The sequence below is a fragment of the Chaetomium fimeti genome (genome assembly GCF_033439085.1).
Source record: "Chaetomium fimeti strain CBS 168.71 chromosome Unknown B0H64scaffold_3, whole genome shotgun sequence".
Taxonomy (NCBI): domain Eukaryota; kingdom Fungi; phylum Ascomycota; class Sordariomycetes; order Sordariales; family Chaetomiaceae; genus Chaetomium; species Chaetomium fimeti.
Window position 1 is genome coordinate 2929005 of NW_026944331.1, and position 14724 is coordinate 2943728.

General features: G+C 56.2%; 7 protein-coding genes across 7 annotated transcripts; 4 read left to right on the top strand and 3 right to left on the bottom strand.

Annotated features, from left to right (window-relative positions):
- The first annotated feature begins 27 nt into the window (after positions 1-27).
- On the top strand, positions 28-1152 carry B0H64DRAFT_126034 (uncharacterized protein). Its single transcript, XM_062798049.1, has 4 exons — positions 28-156; positions 234-583; positions 640-779; positions 940-1152. Exons 1-3 carry the CDS (start codon positions 130-132, stop codon positions 695-697), a joined length of 435 nt encoding a protein of 144 aa, XP_062661051.1. The 5' UTR covers positions 28-129; the 3' UTR covers positions 698-779; positions 940-1152.
- A 215-nt stretch (positions 1153-1367) lies between these two features.
- B0H64DRAFT_416571 (Metallo-dependent phosphatase-like protein) lies at positions 1368-3173 on the top strand (the record flags this gene model as incomplete). Its single annotated transcript, XM_062805174.1, has 7 exons — positions 1368-1517; positions 1592-1672; positions 1738-2173; positions 2234-2477; positions 2530-2891; positions 2958-3082; positions 3135-3173. 7 exons carry the CDS (start codon positions 1368-1370, stop codon positions 3171-3173), a joined length of 1437 nt encoding a protein of 478 aa, XP_062661052.1.
- Positions 3174-3211: 38 nt separating this feature from the next.
- On the bottom strand, positions 3212-4443 carry B0H64DRAFT_457756 (uncharacterized protein). Its single transcript, XM_062807393.1, has one exon. The coding sequence runs from the start codon at positions 4178-4180 to the stop codon at positions 3617-3619; it is 564 nt and encodes a 187-aa protein (XP_062661053.1). The 5' UTR covers positions 4181-4443; the 3' UTR covers positions 3212-3616.
- Positions 4444-4549: 106 nt separating this feature from the next.
- Positions 4550-5843, top strand: B0H64DRAFT_126114 (uncharacterized protein). Its single transcript, XM_062798050.1, has 3 exons — positions 4550-5027; positions 5087-5101; positions 5197-5843. Exons 1-3 carry the CDS (start codon positions 4815-4817, stop codon positions 5677-5679), a joined length of 711 nt encoding a protein of 236 aa, XP_062661054.1. The 5' UTR covers positions 4550-4814; the 3' UTR covers positions 5680-5843.
- A 447-nt stretch (positions 5844-6290) lies between these two features.
- Positions 6291-8524, bottom strand: B0H64DRAFT_392397 (kinase-like domain-containing protein). Its single transcript, XM_062803547.1, has 5 exons — positions 8089-8524; positions 7949-8030; positions 7786-7888; positions 7333-7729; positions 6291-7282 (listed from the first exon to the last, which is right to left on the bottom strand). Exons 1-5 carry the CDS (start codon positions 8235-8237, stop codon positions 6328-6330), a joined length of 1686 nt encoding a protein of 561 aa, XP_062661055.1. The 5' UTR covers positions 8238-8524; the 3' UTR covers positions 6291-6327.
- Positions 8525-8717: 193 nt separating this feature from the next.
- On the top strand, positions 8718-9359 carry B0H64DRAFT_392399 (uncharacterized protein). The gene has a single exon (XM_062803548.1). It carries the CDS (start codon positions 8926-8928, stop codon positions 9310-9312), a length of 387 nt encoding a protein of 128 aa, XP_062661056.1. The 5' UTR covers positions 8718-8925; the 3' UTR covers positions 9313-9359.
- A 458-nt stretch (positions 9360-9817) lies between these two features.
- B0H64DRAFT_339399 (uncharacterized protein) lies at positions 9818-14411 on the bottom strand. Its single transcript, XM_062801201.1, has 5 exons — positions 14079-14411; positions 13094-14017; positions 12895-13029; positions 12775-12841; positions 9818-12722 (listed from the first exon to the last, which is right to left on the bottom strand). Exons 1-5 carry the CDS (start codon positions 14199-14201, stop codon positions 9982-9984), a joined length of 3990 nt encoding a protein of 1329 aa, XP_062661057.1. The 5' UTR covers positions 14202-14411; the 3' UTR covers positions 9818-9981.
- Positions 14412-14724: the final 313 nt, after the last annotated feature.

The window sequence follows — 14724 nt, forward strand, 5'->3', positions numbered from 1 at the left end:
GTTGAGCGGCTGTTGCGGCGACATCTGGGTCATTTTAGCATCTGGCCAAGGGGTTTTACCTACGTACAAGTAGTCTCGCGTTCCATTCCATTTACCGCGCAGCGCGGGACACCTGGCCGTTTGAGCGCGATGGGCTCGACGTTTGCGGTCATCAAGGTAAGCGCGAACCGTTTCAAAGAAAACTACGGCATGATTCCCCACTGATATTGCTCGCTAACTTCCATGGTTCATAGACCTTAATTGTCCCCGCGGTCATCTCTCTCGTTCTCTTCCTCGTCGCAACCTTCGTCCTCGTGCCTCTCTGGCAACGCTATCGAAACCGGTACAGCCAGTACCTACCGCTCGAAACAATATCGAACCAGACACTGTCACTCAGGGCGAGAATGCAGGGTGCTGTAGTCCGCTTTATGGCGCCGTCGGCGTGGAGAGCGAGGGCCTCGGACGGCATCGTGGTGGCCGAGCGGGGTTCTTTTGATTCTGAAGAGGGGGAGGAGTTGGGCGACGTGGATGAGACAACTGCGAGAAGAGTATTAGACCAGCAAAGGGATGATCCTGTTGACAGTACCAGAAGACTAAGCAGAGAGTCAGTCTCCACATTCAGCCCCAGTTGGAGTATCCCCCATGCTAATTGCCCAACAGCCTCGAGGAAGGGTTCATGGACGACAGCGATGACGAGCCTGAGCGGGCTCGTCGGTAGACTTCTTTGGGAGCGCGGCGTTTGGTTTCGGAATAGACGCGGCGAAGGGAGGGGCATCATTTTGACAGCGTCAAGTTTGACTGTATGTGATCCTTGAGCCATACACCATTTCCTCACAAATGCATTTCATGGATGGTTCTTCTCATCAAGAAAGCCGTCAACATATCATATCGGCGAGGTTCTTGGGACTTATTTCTGATACTCCAATTACATATCCAGTGGCTTACCGTACGATTGGACAGTGAATGCCAAACACTGACTTCTTTTGATGGTCGTGGTTTCAAGAAAGTTAGGAAAGCTGCAGGAACCCTGTGAAGGACCCTTGTTGCACTAGCTAGTTAACGCTTACAAGCATCAGCGCGTGGGCGGCATGCCTCTATCAGGGTCAGTACCCATGTGGTTCCGGGCGCCAAGGCCTGGCTTGAGTCTGGACCTCCGCTTCGATTAGCGCACGCCCAAGGCAACCCGCAGAACCGGACCGAACTTCGATCGCATCTTTGCCTTCAGGTTTCAGTGCGTTCGCCATAACCCGACCCTGCGACCCCGACTCTGCGATTTACGTTCTGCCTTGCCTAATAGACGGCCTTCGAAATTACTACTAATCTTTCCGTGTTTTATCAAGCACTGCGCATGTTCACACCCTCAAAATAGCACTTTCTTATCCGAGACGATGGCGACCCCGGAAGAGAAGGCTACGGACCTCAAAAACCAAGGCAACAAGGCCTTTGCGGCGCACGACTGGCCGACCGCGATCGATTTATACACCAAGGCCATTGAGCTAAACAGCAAAGAACCCACCTTCTGGTCCAACCGAGCTCAGGTCCGAACAACCCCTCCATCAGCCTTGCCCGCCGGGTCGTTTGGTCGCGTGACTGACCATGTACCTCCGCGCAGGCCTACTTGAAGACGGAAGCGTACGGCTTTGCTGTCAGAGATGCCACGAAAGCCATCGAACTCAAACCGAGCTTCGTAAAGGTGCGCAATGACCCTCCTTCGTCCCATACCGCTGCGCCGAGGCTGACGGGTTCTCCGGAGTCCAGGCCTACTACCGGAGAGCGACAGCATACGCCGCCATCTTGAGGCCCAAGGAAGCCGTCAAGGACTTCAAGACTTGCGTCAAGATCGACCCGAGCAACAAGGATGCCAAGCTTAAGCTGGTCGAATGCGAAAAGATTGTGCGACAGATCGCCTTCTTCGCCGCCATCGAGATCGGGGACGAGCCGTCGGCTGCTGAGGGTCTCGATGTGGACTCGATCGCCGTAGACCCCGCCTATGACGGCGCCAGGTTGGAAGGGGGAATGACGCAAGAGTTCATCGACGACATGACCGAGAGGTTTAAGAACGGGAAGTTAATACACAAGAAATACGTCTACCAGATTATCCTGGCGGTCAAGAAGCTTGTGTACGACGAGCCCACCATGGTCGAGGTTGAAATTCCCGAGGACGTGAAGCTTACTGTTTGCGGTGACACCCACGGTAGGTCCAGTCCATCCAGCCGCCTACTTCGGAACCGTGTAAGATGCTGACGGTTTACAGGGCAATATTTCGATCTCATGGAGCTGTTCAGGTTAAACGGTACGCCGGGTGACAAGCATTGGTACTTGTTCAACGGCGATTTCGTGGACCGGGGTTCTTGGTCGACCGAGATTGCGCTGCTCCTCTACGCCAACAAGTGGCTGCGGCCGAACTGCTTCTTCATCAACCGCGGCAACCACGAGACAGACGACATGAACAGGGTTTATGGATTCGAGGGCGAGTGCAAGGCGAAATACAACGAGCGGTAGGTCACGAACTGCCCAAAGGATAGCGGGTGGTATACTAATAGCTCCCAGCGTCTTCAAGCTGTTCTCTGAAAGCTTCTCTGCTCTACCGTTGGCGACTTTGATCGGCAAGAAGTACTTTGTACTACACGGTGGTCTCTTCTCGGACGACAACATAACGTTGGACGACATCCGGACGCTGGATAGGCACAAGCAGCGACAGCCCGGGCAAGCTGGCCTGATGATGGAGATGCTCTGGACTGACCCGCAAACCGAGCCCGGGAGGGGCCCTAGCAAACGTGGTGTGGGCATGCAGTTTGGCCCTGATGTCACCAAGCGGTTCTGTGAGAAGAACGGCCTGGAGGCGGTCATCCGCAGCCATGAGGTCAGAATGGGGGGCTACGAGGAGGAGCACGACGGGAAGTGCATCACCGGTATGTTGCACTCTAAACCCCCAAGGACCGAAAATGGCAGCTGGTACTAACATGATGCTACCTCAGTGTTCTCGGCGCCCAAGTACTGCGACATGACAGAAAACAGGGGCGCGTATATCAATATTGGCCCCGACTACAAGCTCAAGTTCACGCAGTTCGACGCTGTCCCGCATCCCAACATCAAGCCTATGGTAAGGAATACCAAATTACATGTCGGTTGTTCCCATGCTAACATGATGCCAGGCCTATGCCCAAAACTCTGTGATGTCCTCGCTCATGTAAATATTGTTGCAGGAAATGCAAGAACATAGACATCATGTGGGATTGAGAGGTCTTTGCATACTCCCCACTCTAGGAGGGGCTGTTGGCGTTCAGGTGGTCCCGTACGGCGCTACTCTGTCTGTGGTTGATGGATTGCCAGGTATTTCTCGAGAGGGCTATCACGGGTGGTCGAGAGACCCATCGGAGCCAGCCCCTTGCCATGCTCCCTCCAACATTCCAAGTTAGGACCTGGCAAGGGAGGTGCAGCTGAACCGTCTATCACACGTCGGTGCGTCGCCGCACAGATTAGACGCCTCGTATCTAGATACTAGCCAGCGAGCTGGGCAGATATAGAACACCCCCGCCCCTTTTCAAAATCAAACCAAGCTAGTCCCCAAACCAAACCAAACCCCCCATCCACCCCAATCGTACAACAAAAAAACGAACCGCGAAACCATACCCCATCAGCCCCTGCCACCCCAAACCCTCCCCTCCCCCCCCTTCCCAACCAAACTCCCCAACCAGTCCCCGCTCGCCACAACCCTTACTACCATCCCCGCCCCCTCCCCTTCGGTAGACATCATCTCCTCCCCCGCCCCGGCAAACGCCGTCACCGCCCCGACGAACGCCCCCAGATCCTCCCGCGGCACCCGCACCCACGCCTCCCCGCCCCGCACGGCGAGGAAATCGATGGGGATGGCGGCGCCGGTGTCGCCGAGGAATTGCCGGAGGGCGGTGGTTAGGTGGGCGCGGAGTTGGAGGATGTCGGGGGCGTTGGTGGTGGTGGTGGTGCTGTTGTTGGTGGTGGTGGTGGTGGTAGTTAAGGTGGGGTTGGTGAGGGAGAGGTGGGCGTAGGCGGAGGGGGGGGTTTTGAGGGTGAGGGTTGTGAGGGTGCGGGTGTGGGTGTGGGAGGTGGATGGTTGTGTTTGTGTTTGTGAAGGGGTTGAGGTGGGATGTGCGTTTGGGTTTGGGTTTGTTGTCGTCGTTGTTGTGAGGTCGTTTTGCGGGGTGGGAGAGTCGATGTCCATTGTTTGTTGTTGGAGATGCGATGTGGTTGGGAATTGGGGATTGGGTGTTTTTGTAAGTGAGAGGTTGCGATGCAGGATTTGTGGTCGAGTTTGGTGAGGTCGGCGATGGTGCCCGTGATGTGGGTGTTCAACCCTTGTGACGCAACACTGTTAGAAGAGACTCTAATTATGAGAGTGTGTTATCGAGAGGGCTGCAAACGTGTCAAAAGATGATATTCTCGGTGTTTGTGAAGGTCGCAGTTTTATATCCATCACATTAAAGAGGTTAACCCCGAATAGTTGGGGCACATTCATGTGGAGCTGCCATGGAAGTTATTATCGGTGTATCGGGGTCACCGCTCCGATTCCTGCATCCCAGACGTCAGACCAAGAATGCTCAACCATCTCCCTTTTCACTGAAGATCTCTCATGAAATGTCGGTGACCTAACAAGCTATGGATACACGGGCTTGCCCGTCACATTGACCGTCCTGGGGCGAATATTTTGGTGACGGCATGCAACGGGCTTGGGTCTCGAGAACACGGGCGATTGAAGGTGCCGCCATTCCAGTTGTTTACTGTTTGTGAGGACCGACAAGATTCCGCATACATCCTACAAGTACATTCCTGGCAGCCATCCCATCTGCCACGTTGAAATGGATTCCGACCATGGCCATATCCTCCTCTTCGTCGGCCGCGTCCTCAAGGCTCTGGCCGCCGGAGTAGTTATGCTCTGCTCTCCTCCGGTCAGGATGCTACTCTGGGGCTTAAAGGCCATCTTCCGCGTCCTCACATTGCCAATCCGTATCCCATGGCGTGTGGGGATGTGGTGCTGGGAGGCGACCATGGCGCTGGTGGAAGAGTACAGGGTAAGTGCACCATCCCCAATCTTACAAGCACACACATGGGATACTAACACACCCACTAGCATTTCCTCCTTTACGTAAGTTCTCACGGAACTCATTCATGCCCCTACACAACTTCACCCTCCCACCCAGCCCTCCCTCCTCTGCCATGAGGTAGCTAACCAACCACCAGCTCACCTGCGCCATCGCCATCGGCACAGTCTCCGGCCTCCTCGCCGCAACCCTCACAAACCTCACCGTCACCTGGCTAACCTGGCTGTTCCCGTTCCTCCGCCCGCGCCACCACCCGCGCCGCCGCCTGCAGAAACCCACCGCCGCCATCCCCACCAAGCCATCCCGCCCCCAACCCCGACACGCCGCGTCGTCGTCGTCGGCGATCTACTGGTCGTCAGACGAGTCAGTCGACAACGACGCCGACCAGGACAGGAGGCCCGTGGCCTTCATCCCGCCGAGCCGACGGCACGGGTACGCGCCCAAGAAGCCGCCGCCTGCTGCTGCTGCTGCTGCTGCTGCGGCGCAGGCGGGACCGTCGGCGTGGTCGTCGTCGTCTCGGGCTTCGCGGCACCGGGCGCAGCCGTCGTCGGGCAAGGCCCGCGTGGCGGTGGCTGATACGATTCACGAGGAGTCGTCCGGGTCCGAGCACGAGCTGCGATAGGGAGGTTGGTGTGTGTGTGGTGGTCGGGTGCTGGTTCGTGGGGCGTTTTGGCGGGGCTTTTTGTTAGGGTAGTTCATTTGGTTTCTGAGGGTAGAAGCTGGGGAATGGAACCTGGATATCGCTTTCGTCAGGCACCATCTGGAAACCCGAATTCTTCGTCCATCTGCACGAAGCCATCCCACACTTATCTCACAACCGCCATGCAACGTTCTTCATGATCAGGCTCCCCTCGTGGCGGAGCTCTCCTCTAGTCAAAAAGTTCGACCTGCTGAACCCGCAGCAGAGAGCCGCGTACATGCATGGCTGCTGTGCTTACATTTCGCTCCCATGTGTCAACCAAAACATCCGCCGCTGACCATCAGATCGCTTGCCCCTCATCAAGCCTATAGCTTGAGCGGAACCACCGTGGCCTGGTCACGTACACGTCAATCGCTGGGCTGCTCCCAGACCCGTGATCACATCACTGCACAACATATCTATCAACCGCCCCACGCCCGCAAGTCACGCTAGGTAGAACGCGGTGATACAACGACCATCAAACGACTCAATTATCTCGGCCCTGCCCCACTTCTAACTGCCCACCCACCCCCCACCAACTCAACAATCCAACCCCCCCCCCCCCGCTCAGAACCGCCGCACGCCAAAACCCTACCGGCGATACGGGTCACGGTCCCTATCCCGATCCCTGTCCCTCTCCCTCTCCCGATCCCTATCCCTCTCCCGATCACGCACCACCGGCGAGCGGCTGCGACTCCTGGTCCGGCTAGCGCGCGTGCGGTCGTCGTAGTCCCGCCTGCGGTCCCAATCGTGCCGCCTGCCGTCCCTGCCGTCCCTGCCGTCCCTGTCGTCCCTGTCGTCCCTGGGCCGCCGGCGGTCGTCCCGCCTCGGCGCGTCGCGGTCGTAGCTGGGGATGTACGTGTCGACGTCCTGCCGGCCGCCGCCGCCTCCGCCGCGTGGTGGTCTCCCTCCGCCGCCGCCGCCGCCGCCCCTGTCGCGGTAGCCGTCCGGGTGGTCCGGGTCCGAGGGTGGCGGCGGGCGGGGCGGCAGGCCGCGGTCTCGATGCCACGCCGGCACGCGCTCCTCGGGTCCGCGGCTGCCGCGCGGGTAGCGGCCGCTGTTGACGCCGTTCCTGCTGCCGAAGCCGTCGCTGCTGAAGGAGGCGTTGGGCCCGTCGTGGGGGCCGCGGCCGACGGTGCCGCCTTTGGGGGCCGGTGGTAGCGCCGCTCTTCTGTCGTGGAACTTCCTGCGGTCGAGTTCGTGGCTTTCTTCAAAGGATGGCAGTTCGTGGGGTTTCGCTGGTAATGGTGCGGTTTGGAAGTAGGGGTGCTTGAGGGCGTCGATGGCGTTGACGCGGCTTCGCCAGTCGAGCCTGAGGAGCTCCCGGAGGAGTGAAACGGCTCCCGATCCGTATTCCCGGAACCGTTGTGACAGATTCCCCTGCCTGGGTCGAGGCTGCAGGACTTCTGCCCCGGGCAACGATCGCCAACCGGGCATGTTTTCGTCTGTGGGTGTTCCGCAAAGCTCAAAGATGATTTCGAGCTGGTGGCCGTCACTCTCTCCGGCGAGAATCGGTTTGCCGACGAGCATCTCGCCAAACACACATCTATCAAGGTTAGCGTATGCCGCGTAATCGGAACGGTCCAAGGTCTTTACCCCACACCCCACATGTCAATCGCTGTGGTGTATCGTTTTAAGTGCATCAGCAGCTCGGGAGGCCGGTACCAACGAGTTACGACCAAGCTTGTGTAATCGCGCCGCCCTTCCCCACCACCCTTACCAGACTTGGGTACCTCTCCCTCGTAGTGCCTGGCGAGGCCAAAGTCTGCAATCTGGAGGATGCCCTTGTTGTCGATCAAAAGGTTGGCGGCCTTCATGTCTCTGTGCAGAATATGGTTTTCGTGGAGATACTTGAGGCCTTCTAGGAGCTGGAGCATGTAGCACTTGATCTGGGGCTCCGTGAAGTGCACCGAGGGATTGTCGAGCAAGCCCGAAAGATCGTGGTCCATGTAGGGCGTCACCATGTACATGATCGGCTTCTTCCGCTTGTCGGCTGGCGGGCAGTTAGCAAACTGGTTGCAGTAACAATCCCACGGGAGGTGGACTTGCAGCTCCTGGCTGGGTGTTCAACCGCCATCTCTTCCAAGCGAAGGACATTGACGTGAGAGAGGAGTTTCAGGAGCTTGATTTCTCGGAGCGCCGTTATGGGAAACTGAGGAAATGTTAGTTGACAAAACCCGGATAGAGAAAGTGACTGCACAGGAGTACTGACCCCATCCTTTTCGTTGTGCATGATAATCTTTTTCAGGGCAACCAAGGCCCCGGTCTTCTTCGACCTCGCCCGATGAACCTCACTAGCAGAACAAAAGTCAGAATTTGAACCAACTACCAAAGGAAAATACGGATACCCACCCAAAAGTACCCTCACCGAGCTTGCCCAGAACCTCATAATCAGTGATCCGTGAGCATCCGGCAAAGGTATTCCTCGGCCGTAGGTGTGCAACGGCAAAGCTGCGAGGCGAGGACGCAGCGCCCGGTTTCCCGGAGTCGAGGATGCTCATGATTGCGTGTGGACTACCCCCGTTGCAATCGAGTTGTGGTGGCTGTTTTGAGGTTGCTGCGTTTTGATGAAGATCCAATGCGACGCGGGTTTGATAAAGCGCCGGCAGTGAAAGAAAGAAACGGTGTGTGTTGAAGTCAAAAGGGGGAAGCTTGGGCCTCTCAACGGGGTATAATAAGTGACATGGCAAGGTAAAGGACTATTGTGAGTTCTCTATCGAGGTTGGTTGGCACAATAGGACTCGAGGCTCCAAGAAGTTCAGATGGAAGTGAGGTAGGTGTGAAGAACTGAAGGAAGAGCGCGACGGCAGGCGAATGATTGATGCGCCAAGCCCAGCTCCTGCACCTTGCTGGACATTGCTGCAGTGCACGGGCCATGAAGTCAAGGAACTCCCAGGTCGGCTCGTCGGTTGGATCTTGAGCAGCCCCAATTGTCAGGCGACAAGTTCCATCACGCCAAGTCTTGCGGCTCAGGTACGTACCCCAACCCTGGCCGACCGTGTGCCACCAGCTTCGGCAGCTGTCAACCTCGAATCTTGAACGCACCCCTCCCCCAACTGCGACGAACACTCGACACATCACCCGTGCACACCTCCAATTCGACGCGCGAAAGGGTCCGTATAACTCAGGTTCCTCGATTGCACCGACTCGTCCCTGACAATCCCATCTCTAGAGGAAGAATTGTGCACAATGGCCGGCGCAGGACCCCCCGTTCCCCGGATCTACCGCTTCATGGCCACTGGCCTGGGCGCGTCAATGTGGTTCTGGGTATGCCGAAGCTCTGTTGGGAATAGCTGGGAGAAGAGGCTAACTAGTTGCCGATACAGATCTTCTACCGAGCCAAGAAAGACGGTACTGCCAACCAACCCGACAAGTCGCTCAATCGACGAGAAGCAGCTAACCCAACCTCACAGGGCCGGTTCTCCTCGGCTGGAAGCACCCTTGGGAGCACTAGGTGCGAAATCGAAGAGGATAGACGGTGGAGAGGTTTTACTAGGGGGGCATTGTACATATTACCACCAATACGACGCACTCCGAGAGACCATCTACACAACGGTGTTGTTTGTTCAACTGTAGATTACAATAACGCCTTTATCAACTTGCCGATTTATTCGAGCTTGGGACTTTCTCCCGATTCCCCTCGCAACATTGAGAACAGCTTAGTGGATGAGAGAGGACCTGCTAGATAGGCTCCGACGGCAAGGCTCGACGACAGCCCGACACTCGCCCGCCTGTGATTCTTTCTCCACTACTAGCACTTCAGAGTCGTTGAAACTTTTGCCCGTATCCCACTCCTTCTATTCGTTATACCCCTCCCCCATTCCGCTTTTTCTACGAGCGAAGACCGACTACCCAAGATGGTCACGGGGCAGTCACGGGGCAGTCACGGCGCACATGGCAATGGACTGGTCCTAATAGACCGTATTACTCGTCTTATAAACGTTCCCCGGGTTATGACAAATCAGTGTAGGTCGTAGTGCGTCTATGGCACCGACGAGCATCGGCCGGCGGCGAAAGCTTAGACTATTCATCGCGGCATACCGAGCAGACCTGACCAGTTGACTCAAAAGTTCAAGAGACATATAACAAGTAACATAGATTTCTGTCAAAAATACAATAAAACCAGTTCTAGTCGGATTCCAAGGCGCTTTTGCAATCAACATCGTCAACCGCTTAAAATCCCAATGCTGTGTTATGATACACACAAATCCAGCGCCGCTTCAAATGCATTAAACTCTACAAATTTCAAAATACCATTTGCTCCTGAATCACCTTGTACTGTTTCCTTGTCTTCCCCTTCTTAAGCAGCGACACCTTCATCTTCCCAACAAGCCGCGCGAGCCGCTGGAACACGAGATGCTCCCCAATCCACGAAATGGCAAAGTAGGCCATGCCGAGCCCGATAATCACAGCCTTGAAGTCCCAGCTGAGATATGTGAACTGCATGAGCTTGAACAACCACGCCGGTGGGTACAGCACCATCAGCAACGAGATGCAGAAGGTGATGGTAATGGTCGCAACGAACGGCCAGTTGTGCAGTCCAGAGCGTCTGAACGGCCGACCGGCGTTGAGCACCACTCCCGACAGAATGTACTCGAAGCACGAGGTCAGGAACAGGGCGGTGTTCTCCGAATTTACGATGTTTGAGTGGTCGTGGTCAATGACAGGCGGGATAAACCACGGCTGCTTGCGGACGGCCAAGAACACCAGCGCCTGGATAGCGATGCAAATGAAGATCTGGCCCAGCAGCGGGGTGAGTACCTTGCGTGAGACCAGGTCTGACGTTGGCTTCTTGCGGCAGAGCTCCGGGAACGGCCCCGCCCAGCTCATGAAGACGGCGATGGGTAGGATGAGCACCAGGTCGATGAAGAGAAACTGGAAATCGCCGAGGTTCGAGGCTGAGGCGTATAGGAAGCTGACCGAAGTAAACTGAATGGCCGAGTACAAGCTCATGTACTTGAAGCAGCTGAAGCTGGTAACCAGGGACGCTCGGCCCTCGCGGATCACCTCGGGCACGCAACGGATGTCAAACACTCGGGACGTGAACGGAGCCGCAACGGATGCCTCGGCCTCCGAGAGCGAAATGCCCACATCGGCAGCCTTGAGCGCACCGCAGTCGTTCGCGCCATCGCCACAGAAGCCGCAGGAGAAATCGATACTTTGAAGCTTCTCGACTAGTTCGTGCTTCTCGTCGGGAGACATGCGAGCAAAGACCCTGCCGGTGACAAGCATCTTCTGTAGAACTCCGGGTGGTGCGTAATCGACTACCCAGCGGAAGACGTCGCCGCTGACGGCGATCGAGTAGTTGCGTAGATTGGCAATGTCGTACGGCAATGACGCATCCGATTCCACAGGAGCCGGCAGGGGCAGCAAGGTTCTGGAGTTTAGCTGGTAAGCCTGGTTGTCGATACTCTCCCACTGCAGGCTAGCGTTGGGATCTCTTGCGTTGCCGGTGAGGAAACGGGGAATGAAACAATGAGCCGTCTTGTTGATCATGCCGCACTCCCTTGCCACGCTAATGGCGGTCAGAATATTGTCGCCCGTGACCATAACGGACCCGATGTTGGACTCGGTGAGCTCCTTAAGCACGGCGGCCGTCGTGGGCTTCAGCTTGTTTTCGAAAATGATAAACCCGACGAAATCAAGATCGGACTCGGCCTGGGTGCGTTTCATCTTTTGAGCTTTCACCCAGCTGAGCTTCTTGACGTGTTTAGTTGCACATGCGATCACCCGGTAACCTTTATGGGTATACTGGGACAGGAGCTCTTCGTAGTCGGCAGGAAATGTTTCCGGTCGACAGATTTCCCGCATGCTCTCCGGTGCGCCCTTGACGTAGATATCTCCGCTAGGCCGGCCAAAGGTCCGCACGATGACGCTGGCCCGTCGCAATTGGGAGACAAACTCGAAGGACTTTTCGACGCCGAGCTCAAGAGGAACATTTTCGCTCGTGCCCTGCCCCACGCCGTTTGTTGTCGGCGGCTTAGCGACTGAGGGGCGAAGGTTGCCTTGCTCTTCGTCGTCGGCATTGGCGCCTCCCATGTTTCCTTCTTCGTACGACCATCCCGTAAATTCGAACATTTTGAGGTCGAGAGGGTCACCAACGGGCTCCCCGTCCACAATTCGCAGTGAGTGGCAGGTTGCCATCGTGTACAACGCCGCGTTTCGCGTGTCGGTATGGTCGACGCCCCCGGGGTTTGTGCTGTGATCCGGTACAATGTCGTCGGGTTGAGTCAGGAGGTCGGTAAAACGATTGTCAGCCCGGGAAACAACGCGTACTCCGAGAATATCGAGCCCCTCTTCCGTGAGAGTCCCAGTCTTATCGAAGCACATCAGGTCGAGCTTCCCCCCCACGTTCACCCTCTGCGGGCTAATGCAGAAGATCTGCTTCGCTTTAAGCCGCCGGAGAGCGAAAGTGGTACCGATAGTCAGGGTCGCCGGTAGCGCTGGTGGAACCACAATCGTGATGAGGTCGAGGGCGCGGACGATAATTAGATGCCACTCTAGCCCGAGTCTGATAAAGTTGACCAGTGATGCGGTGAACCCTACCAGCGCTACGCAAGCCATGACAGAGATGTATCGGAACGAGTCTCTGTAAAACTTGAAACCGGAGGGCTTGGGAAAGAGCATGGAACGCACCAAGGCCCCCTTGGTTGTGTTGAAACCCGTCCTCACGGCCATGGCGAGCGCCACGGCTTCTCCATCCTGGTTTTCCTGCGGCCGCCGGGCACGTACAATCTTGGTTCCACAGAATAAGAAGCTCTTTGCGACCTCTGGAAGCATAGTGGAAGCCGACAAGTCCAAGCTTAAAAGTGTTTGGTCGGTTGCTGGGATTTTAGAGACGGGGACGGATTCACCAGTAAGCATGCTTTCGTTCACGATGCAATCGCCACTGAGGAGGAGACTGTCCGCTGGAAACTGGCCGAGACTCGGGTCGCTGACCTCGTAAACGTCGCCCGGAACGAGATCGCTCGAGGGGATGTTGCGCCCTAAACATTGTCAGCGGCGAGGTTTTCGAGTGACGAGGAATTGAGAACATACAAAACCCATTCCGAAGCACTCTAACGTCACACACAAAACGAGATATCTCACGGAGCCTTTTCATGGTCTTGTGCCGTTAGTCATGGGTTTCTACAAGTGGCAATGGCGCAAAAGACTTACGGATTTTGTCTCGATGAGTGTCGTCGTGATACTACCCACAGATATGACGAATATGGCAATGGCGTAGTAGTAGTACTCATCCAGTGACCAGAGGAGTAGACTCGCGATTTGGAACACGTAGAAGGGATGAAACACCTACCCATAACCGATTAGCCTCGCTTGCTGGTTTTTGGTTGTTGTTTTTTGGTTGAGAACTTACCTCATCTACCAGAAGTCGGAACACAGACTTCTCCTCGATATCGATCAGGTTGTCGCCGAAGACTACATCGCGGTGTGCTTTTTCCTCACCGTCGATACCAACCCGAATGTCTCGAACGTTGGACCACAAGGGGTCCTTCCACCCGGCACAAAGCAGGAACTTGTCCTTGATGGGATGGAAGAAAAGTCGGACATATCGATAATCAATCATTCGAAGATGCCGAACGATAGGGTCCTGGTCCTCGTCCATGGAGTACGACGCCATCTTGCCAGGAGATCCAAAGACGGTCGACAACGACCTTTCGTACGGGCGCGAGTCCACATTCAATGTCGCCATCTCGTTCCACTGATTCTCCACAACCACCCATTGGCAATCGCGTAGGGGTGCCGTCTTGCCGACTAACTTGACACGCCATCGAGGTAGCCAGCGGAAGAGGAGCCACGCCAGGCCACACGTGAGAATGCAGAGGAGTGAGTAGACTGCGAGTCCGAAGCGGCTGGTCCGAAAACCCGCAATGGCAATGTAGAGGTCCTCGTTTGCCATGTACAGCTTCTGGCTGTGGCGGTTCGCGCCGTATCCGCTGCCAGCCGATACACCACTATCCTGCCGTCGAAGCAGTCTGCTGTGAACGGAGCCCATCGATTGCGTTGAGGTCCTCCGGAGAGAGGCGTGATCGCCGTAGGCGTCGTTGAACTCGATATCAAGCGAGTCGTCCTGCTCTTCGAAGTCGTCCTCAAATGGTAGCTCGTCGAGATCGGCTACGGATGGTTGCCCGTTGCTAGTCACGAAAGCCTCTCTAAGTTCCTCGGAATCGTCCTCGTCCTGATAGAATGAGAAGCTCGTTATGGAATCGGCACGGGTGCGACGGTGACTGAAGGCGGAAACACTGGTGGGAAGCGATTCGGCTACGGGCCCGGCGAAGAGCTACCTCTTGATACATTAGCGATCTGCGAGACAAAAGCACGCCACCACAATCAGCACTGACCTCGTCTTGCGCCATCTCGACGTCCTCGAATATGCTAGCATTGCTCTGGTTCGCTCCCAGCCGATAAAAGGCCCCGTTGCCGCCGAGGCCGTCGTCATGCGACGAATCATCGTGTTGGTCCATAGAGGTAATTGGTTATCGATGTCGACTTTGGCCTTTCAAGTGTCCGTGCGGTGCCAGAGCGTGATGCAGATTGCAGGCATCTTCAAATAACGCTCAGCAATCGATTAAGCATAGGCAGACAATTGGGCGGGTTCGCCCAAAGTTTCAATACACTTGAGCGCTCGAGACCTTCCAACGAGGTTGGCGATTGGAAGGCACAGAGTTGTGGAGCTGACTTCGATAAACAGAAGAAACCTACCGAAGTGACGTCGCCGGCATGCCGAGCAATGGGCCCCGGTAGTTGCATCGCTGGCGGCTGACTGCTTGGCGGCCCGGCGCCTTGGGAGATTGCCGATTCGGCACCAAACCCCCACACATTGGGTTCGAGTGCGATCGTGGTAATATGGGGCATGTCGGCCACACAAAGCAGCGTTTTCTCAAGGAGATCTCCAAGTTCGAGCTTCAGAAGCTCGCCTCCGACGACGTCGAGACGGAAAAGTCCAACTTATACTACACCCACAAGGACCAGACTGGGACTCGACCC